Source organism: Eschrichtius robustus, chromosome 15 (assembly GCF_028021215.1).
Source record: "Eschrichtius robustus isolate mEscRob2 chromosome 15, mEscRob2.pri, whole genome shotgun sequence".
Taxonomy (NCBI): domain Eukaryota; kingdom Metazoa; phylum Chordata; class Mammalia; order Artiodactyla; family Eschrichtiidae; genus Eschrichtius; species Eschrichtius robustus.
In genome coordinates this window covers 15,079,788-15,096,606 of record NC_090838.1, presented here as the reverse complement: position 1 = coordinate 15,096,606, position 16,819 = coordinate 15,079,788, and the positions used below count along the sequence as shown (strand labels likewise).

Genomic DNA, 16,819 nt, shown 5'->3' with positions numbered 1-16,819 from the left:
GCCATTTCTACCTTATTCCCGGGTTCTGATGAACTTATTTTGAAGAATGGTGCTAAGTAATTATATTCATGAACGCAGATAGTACTTTTACAATTTTTTTCCCCTTCTCCACTTTCATTATTTGTAGTCGTCTTGCTATCATAGACATCTCAGGAGTTCTGACCTTCTTTGACTTGGATGCTCGGGTAACAGACAGCACAGGACAGCAAGTTATTGGCGAGTTGTTAAAATTGGAGCGAAAAGATGTCTGGGATATGAAGTGGGCCAAAGATAATCCTGATTTGTTTGCAATGATGGAGAAGACAAGAATGTATGTTTTCAGAAACTTGGATCCTGAGGTAAAAACAAGAAATGAGCATTAACAGTACATAAATAATGAGCCAAATACCAAAACCTGGACATTTCCCCTTTGTTTCTTCAAGAAGTTTGTTGGTGTTGGCTGCATGAATTCTGAAAATAAATAGAAACATTTCTGTGGAATTTAAAAATATTTGGTCTTAAGAGCGATTAATATTTATCCTTTAAATATTCTCCACTTTCACTGAAAGGCACTTCCTAAGCATTTATCTATTCTTTTGAAAAGATGGAACCATGCTCACTAACTATATAGTCTTTATTTCTTTCCTTGACAAAGTTTAAAACAAATAAAGTAGTCTTATTTACCAAAATTGCTTAAAACAACCAGCCAAAAAAATGTGGTTTTGGAATTGCCTTGCCCTTTCATTCTCTTTTGCCTGTTCTGTGCTTATTCTGTGCTTACCTTTGTCTTCTGTACATTTACATGAACTTTATCACCTAGTAATCCATGTTCTCTCTCATCCTGATAATCTTATGAACAGGCAGATGTGGGCTGTGATTAATAATCTGCTGTCTCTGGGGTGTCAGAAAGCTGCTTTCTCACTGATTTTAGAGTTATATTTTTATTTTCTACTTGTGGCTCACATCAGCTAATTTTTAGGCTCAGAATTTTCCTGTCAGTCTGCTGTGTATCAACTGTTAGCTGTTGTGCTTGGGAATTCAAAATAATTTGAGTGGTAGCCTAATCAAAACATCATTAAGAAGATAAATCTTTTAAACAATTTTTGAATTATCAGTGGATTTTCAATTTGGAATTTTCAATGCTCCTGTTATACTCCACTAGTGGAAATAATAAGAGATGACTTGATAAATGCTTTATGTCATTAACTGATGTTTGTTTGGACCTGTAGTTTCCTTCTTGGGAAGAAATTACATGCTGGGGCCCCCGAGCTACTGAAGATCTTCTGTAATAATTTATTTAGTGGTAAACTAAACATCTTTCATATCCTGGATTATTTTCACATTTCCCCGTTTGAGCCCTGCTCAGGATCTTTGGGTTGGTCAATGACCTGATGTAAATTGTTCTCAAAGGCTTTGTTAAAGCTTTTAGGAGTCTTAAGGATCTTTGTAATTTTCAGGCCCTGAGTAATGGCTCAAAGGAAGGGCATTCAGGGCTGCTGCATTTGACCTATATAAGCATGGACTTCTTTCAAGGGTTCAAAGAAAATTTGACCCTTGGTACAAAACAAGTGTGGAAATTTGACAGGTAACCGTGGGATAAACTTGAGGATGGAAGTAAAATACTTTTTGAGTGTTAGGGTCCTTTTTCCATCCTTGGCCCTACTTGTATTAATTCCAAAATCACATGCCTGGAGAAGTGAGAGGATTATGCCTGGCTGTTCATAATGTGTGTGTAGCACACATGGTCAGTCTAGCACCAAGGGAAGTCTTTGCCTGGTGGAAAGTGTTTCTTAAGTAGTTTTAAAAGAACAACCTTTTATTTATTTATTTTTGGAGTCTGTTGTCTGGCTTGGCAAGTCCTTCGATTTCTATTAGATTTAGAGGTAGGTGAATTTCTCATAACATTACCATTGACTGGATTTCTTTATAAACCATGGTGTGCTGTTCTTTTCATTCATGAGGACCCTGCCTGTGGTCCCTGTTTGGTTAGTTACTCTGCTAGTCACTCCTCTAGCATGTGAGGTCATACTCTTCAAAACTGAACTTACTAGAAGTCCTTCAGGACGTAGTATTCTGTGTTATTATTTAGGAGATACACTGTTGTTTGATGGTTAATACTGAATCCATTTTTATACGTTTGAGTGTTATTACGAATTCTAGTTTCATACCTTTCCTCAAATCGTAGACCTTTCTTCAGATTATGTGTGAGAAAAGGGTGCCATTTGTGTGCAAAATTCTAATTCATTGATAAAGCATATTTTCCTTGAGAATTAGGAAATGAGTATTTAATGTTGATATTCCCTGCTTGATCATTTTCATCCTCAGTGACCCTCTGAAGGTACTGATTCTTCGATTTCTTTGTTGACCCATTGATTTTTTAGTTTAGTTTAGATGTTGTTTAGTTTCCATGTGTTTGTTTGTTTTTTCCAGTTTTCTTACTGTAATTGATTTCTAGTTTTATACTGTTGTGGTCAGAAAAGATGCTTGATATCTTTTCAGTCTTTTAAAATTTATTGAGATTTGTTTTATGGCCTGGCATGTGATCTATCCTGGAGAATGTTCCATGAGCACTTGAAAAGAATGTATATTCTGCTGTGTTTGTGTCCTGTAGATATCTATTAAGTCCATTTGATCTAATATGTCATTTAAGCCCACTGTTTTCTAATTGATTTTCTGTCTGGGTGATCTTTCCATTGATGTAAGTAGGGAATAAAGTTCCCTAATATTATTGTATTACTGTCAATTTCTCCCTTTATATCTGTTAATATTTGCTTTATATATTTAGGTGATCCTATGTTAGGTGCGTATATGTTTATGAATGTTATATCCTCTTCTTGGATTGACCCTTTTATCATTATATGATGCCCTTCCTTGTCTTTTGTTATAGACTTTGTTTTAAAGCCTATTTTGTCTGATATGAGTATTGCTAGCCCAGCTTTCTTTTCATTTTTATGCATGTAATATCTTTTTCCATCCCTTCACTTTCAGTCTGTGTGTGTCTTTAGCTCTGAAGTGAGTCTCAGCATATAGATGGGTCTTGTTTTTTTTATCCTTTCAGCCACACTATGTCTTTCGATTGGAGCATTTAGTCCATTTACAGTTAAAGTGATTATTGATAGATATGTACGGTACTTATTGCCATTTTGTTACTTGTTTTCTGGTTGTTTTTGTAGTTCTTCTCTGTTCTTTACTTCTTCTTTTAGTCTCTTTCCTTTTGGTCTGATGATCTTCTTTAGTGTTATATTTGGGTTCCTGTCTCTTTGTTTTTGTGTATCTATTGTAGGTTTTTGGTTTGTGGCTGCCATGAAGTTCATATATATGACATTTCTATATCTATATTTATATGTCCATGTATCTATTTGTTTTAAACTGATAGTCATTTAAGTTCAATTGCACTTTGAAAGCTCTACATTTTTTCACCCCCTGCGTTTTATGTTTTGGATATTTTACATATTTATGTATATCCCTTAACTGTTTATTGTAGGTATAGTTGATTTTACAATGTTTTATTTTTTAACCTTCATACTAGCTTTTTAAAGTGATTGATCCACTGCCTATACTATATATTTGCCTTTACCAGTGAGATTTTTTTTCCCTTCATATAGTTTCTTATTTCTTGGTGATTTTCACTATTCTGTCTTCCAGGTCGTTCATACATACTTTTATATCATCTAATCTGTTGTTGATTCCTTCTCCTGTAGTTTTCATTTCAGTTATTGCGTTCTTCCGTTCTGATTGGTTCTTTTTCATATTTTCTAATTCTTTGTTGAAGTTCTCACGTCTTCCTCTGTTCTTTTCCCACGTTCAGTGAGCACTCTTAAGGCCATTGTTTTGAACTCTTTTATCAGGTAAATTACTTGTTTCTGTTTCATGAGGGTTTTTCCCTGGGATTTTATGTTGTTCTTTCATTTGGAACATATTCCTCTATCTTCTCATTTTGTTTTACTTTCTCTTTTTGTCTCTGTGAAATTAGGTGAAACAATTACCTATCCCATTCTTTAAGGTGTGTCCTTATGTGAGAACATCTGTATGCAGTCTGTGTGTGCCCAGTGGCTTTGGTGGGAGAGCTCCTTCTGAAGTGAGTGTAGGCCGGGACTTTTTCTAGGGTGTGCTGCGGCCGTTGCCTTGGAGGGATGGGCTGGAGCTGGGGAGGGGAGTAGGGGGCTAGAACTGGAACCCAGCACAGGTGGGGGCTTCTCCCGGGGCTTTCTGGGACTGCTGCCTTGGCAGAAGGTGGGGCTGGAGCCGGAAGGGCTACAGCCAGGGCCCAGTGCATGTTGCGTCTTCTCCCGTGGTGCAGTGGTGGTTGCCACCTCTGTGGGGGGTGCTAGAGCTGCAGCCCAGTGCCGGCTGGGAGACCGTGCTGGTGCAGTCTTGGCAGGTGGGTCAGGGTTCCAGGCACTTTTCAGTCTGCTGCCTCTGCAAGCAAGACTGTGCTTGCACCCTTTAAGAGCAGAGTCTCAGTTTCTTACAGCCCTCTGGTAAGCCCCACTGGTTTTAAAAATCAGCCAAGGGAGCTTGTCTTTCCAGTGCTGGACCCCAGGGCTGGGGTGCTCAGTGTGGGGTGTGAACCCCTTGCTCCTTAGGGAAGACCCGCATGCTTGTGATAAGCCCTTCCATCTCTGGGTTGCCTACTAGGGGTGTGAGTCTCGGCTAGATCACTTCCCCTCCCCTCCCACCAGACTTGGTGTGTTTTTTCTTTCTACAGCCTTGGTTGTAGAAGAGCCATTCTGCTAGTCTTCAAGTCATCCTCACAGAGAGCTGTTCTATATGTAGGTGTAGTTTTGGTGTGTTTGTGGGAGGAATTGAGCTCAGGGTCTCCCTGTGCCATCTTGGTGCTGCCTGATCTCTCTCCTTATCCTCATATTTCTCCTTTTCTCTTTGTTTTTGGTATTATTTTTTATCCACAGATCATCTTTTATGACTTTATCTTTTGACCCTCTTGCTTTGTTAAATTATCTAGCTAAAAATAAAAAATTTTCTAGTGATTAACCTTTTTATAAGGGGACACTTAGTTTACATGTAGTACCAAAATAAAGTATATGAAAGGCCTCTATAATTTATAAGAAATATTTCATTACATGTGATTTTTTGTGAATTAAATTTTATTCTGATTTTTTCTGTTCATAAAAGCATACTGTTTGCCCATAGGTAATATAATTTTTTTGAGGAAATTTAGGGATTTTATAAAATTTTCTCATATAATTTTAGTCAATTTCTACTTTTTAAAGAAAATATACATTTAAAAACCCAATAAACACATATAATGTGCCTACAAGAGCCTCATTATTAAACTTAGACATATTAAGCGCAAACTAAATATGATTCAATATTTACTTCTTATTTTCATCTTTTTAGTGTCTTCCCATGATAATAATTTTTGTAGTTTCTATTATATATGAAGCACTAACTTTCAGAGTTATAAATTTGATATATTTCATTTGGATTTAGGTTACTTTCTATTTCACTATGACATCACACACATATTTTAAAAAATTGCATTCTGGAGTTATGTTCATTATCAGACAACGTTATCCTATTCTTTTTACAGTGTTCTTGGAGGTATTAAGTATATTGGGAGTGTATTTCTTTTACTAGGGATTTAGAACAGCTACTTTACATTATAATATGCATTTACCATACTTTATTTCTACAAGCCTGTATAACACTAGGACAAGAAACAGACATATAGCAGGCTCATGTATTTCCATGTTGGCAAATTAAATCTTCTTACGTAGGAAATGAATCTATCAAGGATGCCCTCCGGCTTAATGTTAACAGAGGACATACTTTTCAGTATGGTATGGGACTTTGATATATGTGCTTAGATACAAATATAGTGTTTGTCAATTTCATTAAGAATTAAATTTAATGTTGCATGGAATGAATAAGAATGATCAAACTGTATAAACCATTTTTGGATTAATTCAGAAAATTTGAACTGATACTGGATCCTATTAGGGAATTAATACTGATTATGTTAAGGTGTGATAATAGTAATGTGGCCATGTAAGAGAACATCCTTATGTTTTAGAGATATGAAATAGTTAGGGGTGAAATGTCATGTCTAAATTTACTTTACTTTAAAATACCTTAGCTAAAAAATTGACTGAAGCATATTTCTAAAATGTTAATAATTATTTAGATGATGTGTATATGGGTGTTAATGACATTCTCTCTCTTTTGTTGTTCTGAAAATTTTGATAATAAAAGTTAAAATCATGATATGGTAAAGAAGGAAAATTTTGTACAGTTAAACATAACATTTGTTTTTGTCTTTAAAGGAACCCATTCAGACTTCTGGATATATTTGTAATTTTGAGGATTTAGAAATTAAATCTGTTCTTTTGGATGAGATATTAAAGGTAATTCTTATTAAAAAACAATTATATTTCTGTTGCTGGCTTGACTGGGATTCGTTTTTGTACCAGGCAGTGTAGTGTCCTGGTTAGGAGTATGCATTGAGGAGTTCCAGCCCTGCTTTGTCACTTATACAACCTTTAGACAGGTTCCTTCATCTTTTAAAGTTTCATTTTTCCTTTCCTGTTTATGAGCCTGTTTTTACCTCTATAAAATGTGGATAGTAATAGTACCTATCTTACAGGATTGTTATTTTATAAGATAATGAGTGGAAAACAGCACAGTGCTACGACCAAGAGCTCATAAATGGTAGTTAGTTGTTTTCAATATTTTAATATTCATAACAGAGATACTGAAGAAATATTTGATAATTTTCTTTAGTCTTTTTCTTGTTCTAGGATATTTGAGTAACTTTTTTATTTGGGGGTCCACTGTTCTCCTATTTTATTTTTAAGCTTTTATAAAATGATCTATTTCTAATTCCAGATAATTTTTGAATCCCTACTTTGGCCTTCATTGAACGTTCTTTGAAAAGTTTTTACTCTAAGAATGTATTGAAAGTTTACCTTCCTTTTATCCAAAATATTTATTTTTCCATGTACTACATATGTTTTTTGGAATTGGAATAGTGGATTTTAAATTTCCAGAAGTTAGTTGCATTTTGTAACATGTTTTCATATTTTGGTTTGACATGTAAATTGCAGCTCTTTTATTGGGAACCAGTTGTTTTCTGTGTCATGACCACCCTGCCGCAGCAGGAATGGTCCCCACCCAAAATTTGGTTTGCATGTAAAGAGTGATGACACCACAGATACACCAAAAGGGTGTAAAAAGTTCTTACAAACTTAATGAGTTTTTAGGGGAGAAAGGATAGGCTTCCCAAGCTGCTCCAAAATTGGTTTGAGAGCAGGGAAAGGAGACTGGCTTGGGTTTTTTTGGTAGTTAGAGGGTGGGCCTAGGGTGAGGGTTCCCATGGGTAGGTAGAGATATGTGTGGTTTGAAACTCCTGTGTCACCAAAGGATGGAACACTTATGCTTTCTTATCAGCTTGTCCAGATGTGAGGCAGAAGGGGAAGGGGGAAGGGTGAGGCTTAAAAGCTATCAGCAGTCAAAGTCAAAAAGGAAGGTCTAAAGTTCTGTTACAATCTAGGTTTCTTAATGATTAACGTTAGATAAACATCAGAACATTATTCCTATAGCTGTAACCAGTATGTGGAAAGATAGATTTGATAGATTAGATAAATAAACAGAAGTAATTTTATAAAAATGGCATCACTGTACAATCTACTTGCTTAGTGTTTAATTTTAATTCAATAATGTGACAGTGAATCTGAAGGAATTGTAGAACATTAATTTTTTTTCACCACAAATGATACAGTTTTTCTGGGTTAAGGAAAAAACTGAAAAACCGAGAGGTTATTGCTTTTAAACTACATCTTAATTTTTAATAGTATTGATTGTCCACTCTAAAAGACGGTGTTTTTACATTTTCTCCCTCTTTCTCTCCTCTTTTTGTTAGGCACATTGTTATTTTTATGTTGTCAAGATATAGAACATTTACATTTTGTTTTGTAACCCTAATTTTCCACATATGTAGTCTTATATTTAAATGAAAGCTATTACCAGTCTTTTTCTACATTTTCTCTGTACATGAGTTCTTAATTTTGATTAACCTTTTAGTTGGCTGGATTTCATTATTATAATTTTTTTCAAGAAAGGCTCCATAGTTGCTGATTGCCTTAAATTCTGGAATGCTTAAAAATGCCTGTGATGTGTTGCTCTGATGATTATATTGACTTTTATGAAGAATTTTTTAAAACACATATTTAAACTGGTTAGATGTACTTTAAAATTCTTGATACACATTATATGCATGTCTAATACTAGGATAAAGAATAACTACAGTACTGTTGCCCGGTTTACTGGCAGGCGTTGTTAACCTGTGAGGGAAACCCAGGTTCTCTGTGACAATTTTGTTATCTGTCTGACTTACTACATGCAAAGCCATAGAGAAAAGAATATTGTCATACCTTAGTTCCCTCTGAGGTCTTGTTGACCCAGGAAATATTTAGCTGAACTGTGGATTCCTTCAAGCATACAGTTTTAAGAAACAACATGAGTGTTGTACACCTAAAACTAATACAATGTTACATGCCAATTATATTTCAGTAAAATAGGAAAAAGAAATAACATGAGAAATTTCTTGGAGGACTAGAGAAGAAGGAGTGCAGAAGGAAAAGGATGGGAATTAACGTTCACTAAATTTCCTTTGTATGAGATGTTTGTTTGTGATTACAGCTGTACCTGGTAGATATTACACAGACCTCATTTTTAGGTGAGGAAGGCTCTTAGTGGCTGAAAATGATTTACCCAAAGTTCATCTGTTCATTGACTCAGCAAATATTTATTGAGAGCCAGTAAGACAGTTCCTGGCTTCAAGTAGAGGAGTTGGGGAGATAGACAAGAACTTCAGCAACTGGAAGAGGGGCAGGGGTGCTGTGGTTCAGTCAGTAGGTGTATCTCTTCAAAGGTCTGAAGCAAGAGAGCATTGGGTCAGTTCTGAGACTGTGAATAATGTGAATAACACGGCTAGGCATTGTGCTCAGTGTTTGATATGTGTTATCTCACTTAATCCTCCCAATGCTAGGCAGTAAGTTTGATTACTATGCCATTTTTTCAGAGGAAGAATCTGAGGCTTGGAGAAATAAGCTGATTTGCCAGTGATACCCGGTTAGCAGTAGGCAAAAGCATGATTTGACTCCAAGCTGTCTGGCTTCAAAGCTGGTGTGTGTAACTGTAGTGCTGGCAGAAATGAGGCCGGGGAGAGGTAATGGGGTAGGGGGCCCAGGTCATAAGTGACCTCATATGCCTTGCTGTGGAGTTTGGACTTGATCCTGGAGTCGGTGGCAGAGTAAGGCAGGAGAATGATATGATTAGGTTTATATTTGGGGAAGATGGCCCTGGCTTCCTGGGTGGGTAGGGAGTGGGGTAGGGCAGGTTCTAGAAAGAGCTGCCACATAACCAGCAAGGGATGGAATTAGGATTTGAGCTAAGGACTGTTTGAGTCCAAACCTCATACTCTTTCCATCCTACTTTGTACGGTAGTTCCCTAAGAACTTTTCAGTTTCTAGATACAGGGGTTCAGTTGCAGGGTGGGGAAGGGGTGTGTGTGGCTCAGTTAACCTTTTCAGAGAACTCTGGTCCATGGGAGCCATTACTCTTTTACACATGGGGGCTCTAATTTTCTTGTATGCTTCACTTTTTCATTACTTAGAAATATGTAGAATATCGGTGAGTTCGTTATAACTGTTTGTTTTCTTTCTCTGGCTGTTAGCTAGTTCTTTCCTGCAAGACTGGCCTTCAAAATTTTTTTTTTCTTTGTCAGGCTGCTAAATTATAAAAGGAAAGTAGTGATGAAAACCAGCCCTTTTTCTTTTTTTTAAAAAAAAATTTGTCTGCTGCCCAACAGCATGTGGGCAGCACTTAAATTCTGTTTAGCATTTTACTGTACTTGCTGTGTCATATTTCTGTCCATCTCTCCATCTGCCCATTAATCAGTCCTGTTTTTTAATATATTTCAGAGTTAGTACATATATACTTTAGCATGCATATCATTAAAGTTCACTAATTCAAGTTCAGTATTTGCTTATAGTTTTCTTTCACTTGGAATAAAATTTGCATGCAATGAAATGCACAGATCTTAAGTGTACCAGCCAGTGAGTTATGACAGATGCATACAGTTGTGCAGTTCAAACCCCTGTCAAGATACAGAACATTACTATCATGCTAGAAAGTTCCCTCATGCCTCTTCCCAGTAAATCTGTCCATACCCACCCTCAGAGCAACTGCTGTTTATAATTTTTTTTTTCAATAATAGAAAAAAAGAGTAGATTAAGGAGTGAGGGGTAGAGGTCCTGCACATGGTGTTTTCTGCTCCAGTGGAGGCTGGCGGCACTTGGGATGGGAAGAGAGTAGCTCCTGGGGAAAGACATTTTGAGCCCAGGGAAACAAGGCTGCATAATTGTAAGGGACCCCTTTGACGACTGTCCTCTTTTCCCCTGATTGCCTCAGGAGGGACTTCACTTGTGGACTGTGGGTGTTTTCCAGATAATTCAAAAGACCCACACATGGCAATTTCTCTTTTTCCCAGTTTTGCTCATAATATGATGCAGTTGTTTATTTGTTTGCTGTTTTTACTGTAAAAAAGAAATACATACTCTAAAGGCAACTATTTGAATTTCTTTCTTTTCATCTTTACTTTTAGAATCCAGAATATCCAAACAAGGATTATATCATTAACTTTGAGATTCGGTCCCTGAGAGATAGCCGAGCACTGATTGAGAAGGTTGGAATTGAGGATGCATCTCAGTTCATAGAGGATAATCCACACCCCCGACTTTGGTATTTAAAAATAAATAAATAAAACCTCTCAAATTTTCAGGTGTAAAGTCTCAGCTCTGTCGTCCCCTGCTCTCGTACTAGGCTCCTGATGGGAATAGGCTTCTGTTCTTATTCTTCTTTTTAAAATATAGAAATTTATTTTAGATTCGGAAGTATTCAACATAAGCATAATATTATATGAAACGTATAAATGTGTTAAAATAATCACTTTCCACCATGTTTCACTAGAAACAATAGGTGTAATAATTGAATTCTGATTCAAGACTTGTTTATCCGTAATTCGCCATCGGCTTTTCTGTTTCTCTTTTTAATAAAGGCGCCTACTGGCTGAAGCAGGTCTTCAGAAACTGGATTTGCACACTGCAGAGCAAGCGTTTGTGCGCTGCAAAGATTACCAAGGCATTAAGTTTGTGAAGCGCCTGGGTAACCTGCAGAGTGAGTCCATGAAGCAGGCGGAAGTGGCTGCCTACTTTGGCAGGTTCGAAGAGGCTGAAAGGATGTATCTCGATATGGACAGAAGGTAAGTGATAAAGGTGCAGGCATCCGGACTACTTCCAGAATTTGCGATTTTTTTTTTTGTTTGTTTTCACAAACGAGGATTGTAAAATAGACTAAATGTATCATACCATCTCTTTCAGAAAATAATTTCAGTTTGGATTACAACCTAGATAGTCTACATGACCTTCATTAATTTATGCTTTGTAATTTGGGGGCAGCTTTCTTCTCTGTTTTTATGTAATATTAATGACTGGCCATGGGAGACTTTTTTCACTTGGTAGGAAAAAAATTCATATGACTGCAAAGACTGGAAGCTTTATCATTTATTACACCACTCATTATTTGGGTTCTCTTTTTTGGTTTAGGCCATTATTTAATTTTCAGTTGTCAAGGAGCATGAAATAAAAATCAAAGGTATTTAGGGATTGAGTTTTATTCTTTATATTTCATTTTTATTTATATAAAATACTGTATGAACTTCATTTCAGCTGTGAACATTATATCTAATTTTTATTATTTGTACTTTCAGGAGGTTGCTAATACAACTCAAGCCCTGAAAAGAAATATAAAACCAAACATGAAATAAGTCTGATTATGTCTTAAGAAATTGATGAAAAGAAGTGATTATTATTTAAATCATTATTTTGCCAAGTAAATTGAAAGTCTAGGAAAATAAGAGGCAGGAAATTGTTTCCTTTTTCCTTTTGCAGGTTCTCTCCATTGCCTCTTACCTGGTCAGGCTAAATTTCTAAAATGTTTGGCGTTACCTTATCTGTCTCTTCACTGTTGTGTATTCTCAGTACCCTAGAATTGAATCTAGCACATAGTAGGCGCTTGATAGATACTTGTTGAATGAATGAATGAATGTCATTTTTTGTAGAGATCTGGCTATTGGCCTCCGGCTGAAGTTGGGAGATTGGTTTCGAGTACTCCAGCTCCTGAAAACTGGATCTGGTGATGCGGATGACAGTCTCCTTGAACAAGCCCACAATGCCATCGGAGACTACTTTGCTGATCGGCAAAAGTGGTAGGTAACCTATCTGGACCCCCTCATCAATTCATTTGGCACTTAAAATTGTAACTGCCTGAGTACTTCCCTATGAAATAATGCTAGGGAAATGAAGACCATCCTTCCAGATCCCAAAATTCACATAGCTCTGGATTCACACTGAGGAGCAAGAGATCCTTCAAGCTGTCAGGTAAGCGCTGTAAGACTTTGGAGTTTCAAAACCCAGAAGACTTATACCGTAGTTCCAGGTAGCTTTCTACTGTTTGAGGCCACAGTTTATATCTTCTTTTGTTACTATTGATTATTTTCAGAAATCGTTGACTTTTATTCTTAAGTTATTTTGATCAGTATGCTTATTTATTTATGTCAGTGTTTGGAAATACAACTGTATATCAGATTAAAACATATTTCTTAAGAACATTCAAAGAATGTTGTAACTAAAATATGCTATGCAGTCTTTAGTTTTGTTTTTTTTTTTCAATTTATATGCTTCAAAGACATTCTGTAACTAAAGATGATTAGAGTAATACTAGTGCTGGCATTCTAACGGAAGAACATTTTTAGTAAAAGTGCTTATTTATGAGGAGATTCACATTAGTTTTAAAAGGTTTTTTTTTCTTTCCATAGGTTGAATGCTGTACAATATTATGTACAAGGCCGGAACCAGGAACGCTTAGCTGAGTGTTATTATATGTTAGAGGATTATGAGGGATTGGAGAATCTTGCCAATTCACTTCCAGAAAACCACAAGTTGCTTCCAGTAGGTATTATAAATTTCAGTTTTTGGAGTGGTTAGGTTACTTTATAAGGTTTTTATGTCATAGTCTGGAAATGTCCTCTGCAATATAGAAAATTAAAAATTAACTAAAACTTTACAGTTTCTTAGGCATGGAATGATGCTTTAGTTATTAAAACAATTTACCAGTATTGCAGAATGCTTGAAACTGGAGAGGAAGAAATCAGTCATATTCCTACTATTTTAACATTATCGCAGTCTTGTGTAGGCTTGTCAGTTTTGTAAACTTGCTTTAAAAAATTAGCTGAACACATGAAACGTTTACAGATGAAATGACGTGTTGTCAGAGATTCGCTTCAAAATGATTTGAGGTGGGTCTGGGGAGTAGTGTGTGCGTATGTATGTTTGAAATTTGCTATAAGAAAAGTTTAAGATAGCTTAAACTTTTATTAGGTTCACAATAAACTTTTATTAGGTTATATTAGCGATAAAAGTCAAGATAGCTTGACTTTTATTAGGTTATATTAACAATAAAGGATTTAATGTTGAAAAAAAGAGAAGCTAAACGCAGAGTTCTCTATAACTTTGTTCTAAATTTTCTTTTTAAGGCTCTTTAAATTAATTGTTGAATAGTGTAAGTGAGCTTGTATTTTATTTGTTTTATCTGAAAGGTAAATCACTGAGTTGTACAAGACCTGGAGAGCTAGTAGCTCTCAACTGCAGGGTCTGGACATATATCAGTTGTGGGTTCTGCTACAAAATTTTGTCGGTTACTAAATAGATGAGTATAGAATTCTGTTAATTCAGTTCTTTTCTCTATTGTGAATTAGAGCAATTATCCCTGTAATAATGGCATTTTTACACACCCTTATTCTCAATCTTATATGTTTACTTGAGTAGGAAAACTGAAATTACTTACAACCCTGGGATTAGGGACTGTGTATCTGACATTATACTGTCATCTGTTAGGTGTGTCTGATGACGCAGAAAAAAATGTTGCTGTACGGTATCCAGAACAGTAATATTACCGATTAAGTACTAAGTAATTATAGCTATAATAATTAAATAATTAAAAATTTTCAGTAGTACTGCAAATTTTAAATCAAGTTTTGGAGGATTTTTTAATAATATGGGAAAATGTACAAAATATTTAAGTGAGGAACACAGGATACAAAACTATATATAATATGATTACAATATATTCACAAACTCACATATACATATATATTCATAGGACACAGATATTAGGAAATTACACCAGAATATAGAGAGAGGTTTCCTATGGGAATAAGATTATATGTACCTTTATTTTTTCATATTTTCTAATTTTTCTTTACCATAAGAATGTATTACTTTATAATCAGGAAAATATAAGCATTACTTTGAAAAAGATAGTTGGGTACAGAATTGTACTTTTATGATATATCCCAAAATATTTTAGGAGTAGGGATGGGGAGAGAAAACTCTGACCAATTAGATATTAAGAAAGAAAAAAAAGTGATATTCTGAAGACGGCAAGTACAGCCCAAGGGGTGTGATCGGTGGTTGTTGTGGTTCTCCTCTGTTTTTGGTCCAGCCTCCTGAACTGATGAATGGCCAACTTGTCTGGGGCATTGCTTTATAGAGGTATTTGAGAGCCCTGTGAGTGTCAGGTTTCCCTTAAGCCTCTAATTAATGATTGACATTGAGTATAACATCAATTGCCTTAAAGGGTTTTTTCTACTTACTAGCGTGGGGTTTGTTTTGGAGCTCGGTATTTCTGTAAACTAGCTACTGCACTGAGAGAAGGTAAGAGTGCAGTATCTTCAGAACCCGGTTGAAAATCAGATCCGTGCTGTGAGCCAGTGAAGCACAGATTTTATAGGAGGTGATGTTTTAGCGTCTCTTCTGGTTTGTAGCCCCGGCGCCTACGTCCATTTAAAAGAAAAATTACTATAGCCACCAGAAAATTTAATATTCCTTTGTCCCTATGGAGTTTTATAAGTTAAAATATAAGTGATTTCCTTGTTCTCTGAGATCCGATAGTATTATTTTGTCCACAGGAAATAGCACAAATGTTTGTGAGAGCTGGAATGTGTGAACAAGCAGTGACTGCGTTTTTGAAATGTAATCAACCAAAGGCAGCAGTGGATACCTGTGTACATCTCAACCGAGTAAGGAACTGAAAATTAAAGTCACCATAGAGATGCTTTAAAGACTGTTGCCAGTAAGGGTTGGAGAGCTTGAGATGGATTTTGTGAAAGGAGCCAGATAGTCTCTTACTTAGTTGAGGACTGAGAAAATGCTGGAATTTGCATTTACCTCTTGAAATGCTACCATTAAGGGTGACCCGCTCATAACTAACTCAGTATGGGAACCTGAACAAACCCTGTGCTTTTAGTCTGGCAAGTTTTTGTCTGGAAGTAATTTCATAATTTTCTGCATTTTATTAGGGTTGGGTTTTGTTTCCAAACAAGGACCAGTTAATGGTCATTGCAAGAGGAAGGAATTGAGTTACTTTATCAGTATTTATTTTGGCAAATCTATTTTCCTTTCCCCTTATAGAAAACACATATTTGATATTTTTAAGAGCTGGAATTTAACTAAAATTAAAATGCAGAACTGTTGAAATTGTTGACTATCAATGTATTCTTTTAAGTATTTTCTTGAAGTATTTTATAAAGCTCCATTTGCTTTATAAAAATAACTTTTAAATGTTAAATCTGATAGGACATTTTCTTAACTGAAATTGCGTATTTTTTTTTTACTATAAACAAATGTATCTTTTTCTTGCTCATAGTTTGTGCAAAATTAGAATTATAAGATTAATGTGATTATAAACTTTGACGCTTTCTTTTTCAGATGTACTTCTTAAGCAAATCAGTCTTAGATCATTTGATTATTTTGACACGTTTGACTCCTAAAATTTATAATTGCTCTGATTTTAAGTGATTTTTAAAAACATGTACCAGTTTTTTATTTTGATATAGTGTTATTTATTATTATAAACTTAAAGCTTTATTGTATGTATTTTAAGACGTATCTGACTATGAATTCTTGGGTAATTGTATGCTATATATATATTTTCCCCAGTGGAACAAAGCTGTTGAATTGGCTAAAAGTCATAATATGAAGGAAATTGGTTCCCTGTTAGCGAGGTATGCATCTCATTTATTGGAAAAGAATAAAATTCTTGATGCCATAGAACTCTATCGGAAAGCCAGTTACTTTTATGATGCTGCTAAGCTGATGTTTAAGGTAACGTAATAACCTTGGTGAGCGTTTGGCTTGTTCTAGTTACCAATGTTTTCTTATAACTCAAGGATACATTTTCCGTTTTTTGGAAACAAATATTTGTTATAGCAAAATCCCTCTCATTTATTACTACTGTAACTATGTGTTATCTTAGTATTATTACATTTTACTAAAAAGGCTGTTTATTACTTTTAGCACCTTATTGATGCTGAAGCAGTTTTATATTTACTCAATACCGAAGTTAACTGAGAATTATAGAATTTTCAGGGACCATAAAGTACAAATTCCCTTAACATTTGTAACATAAAGTACAAATTCCTGTTATCATCAGGATTTAGATTCCCTTAAGGGAATCTAAATCCTGATGATAACAAAACTTTAAGTCCTTTTAAGTGTGCAAGTTTTAAAGACATTACACTTTTTTTTTTTATTTAAGAAAGATTTTATTATATATCACTTTTTTTTTAATACGGCAGGTTCTTATTAGTTATCTATTTTATACATATTAGTGTATATATGTCAATCCCAATCTCGACATTACACTTTTCATAGTATGCATTTGGAGGGAACATGACTAGTAACAGTATTAATGGATGCAAATT

The 16,819-nt window shown here is 35.3% G+C and overlaps 1 protein-coding gene across 1 annotated transcript in view; it reads left to right on the top strand.

Moving 5' to 3' along the window:
- Positions 1–16,819, top strand: part of WDR35 (WD repeat domain 35) — a 60,857-nt gene that overhangs the window by 38,496 nt on the left and 5,542 nt on the right. Inside the window, exons 16-23 of the mRNA XM_068564128.1 lie at positions 128–338; positions 6,264–6,344; positions 10,604–10,740; positions 11,057–11,260; positions 12,119–12,265; positions 12,875–13,007; positions 15,026–15,136; positions 16,056–16,220. Coding sequence (XP_068420229.1) covers positions 128–338; positions 6,264–6,344; positions 10,604–10,740; positions 11,057–11,260; positions 12,119–12,265; positions 12,875–13,007; positions 15,026–15,136; positions 16,056–16,220 — 1,189 coding nt within the window. The remainder of the gene's footprint in view (positions 1–127; positions 339–6,263; positions 6,345–10,603; positions 10,741–11,056; positions 11,261–12,118; positions 12,266–12,874; positions 13,008–15,025; positions 15,137–16,055; positions 16,221–16,819) is intronic.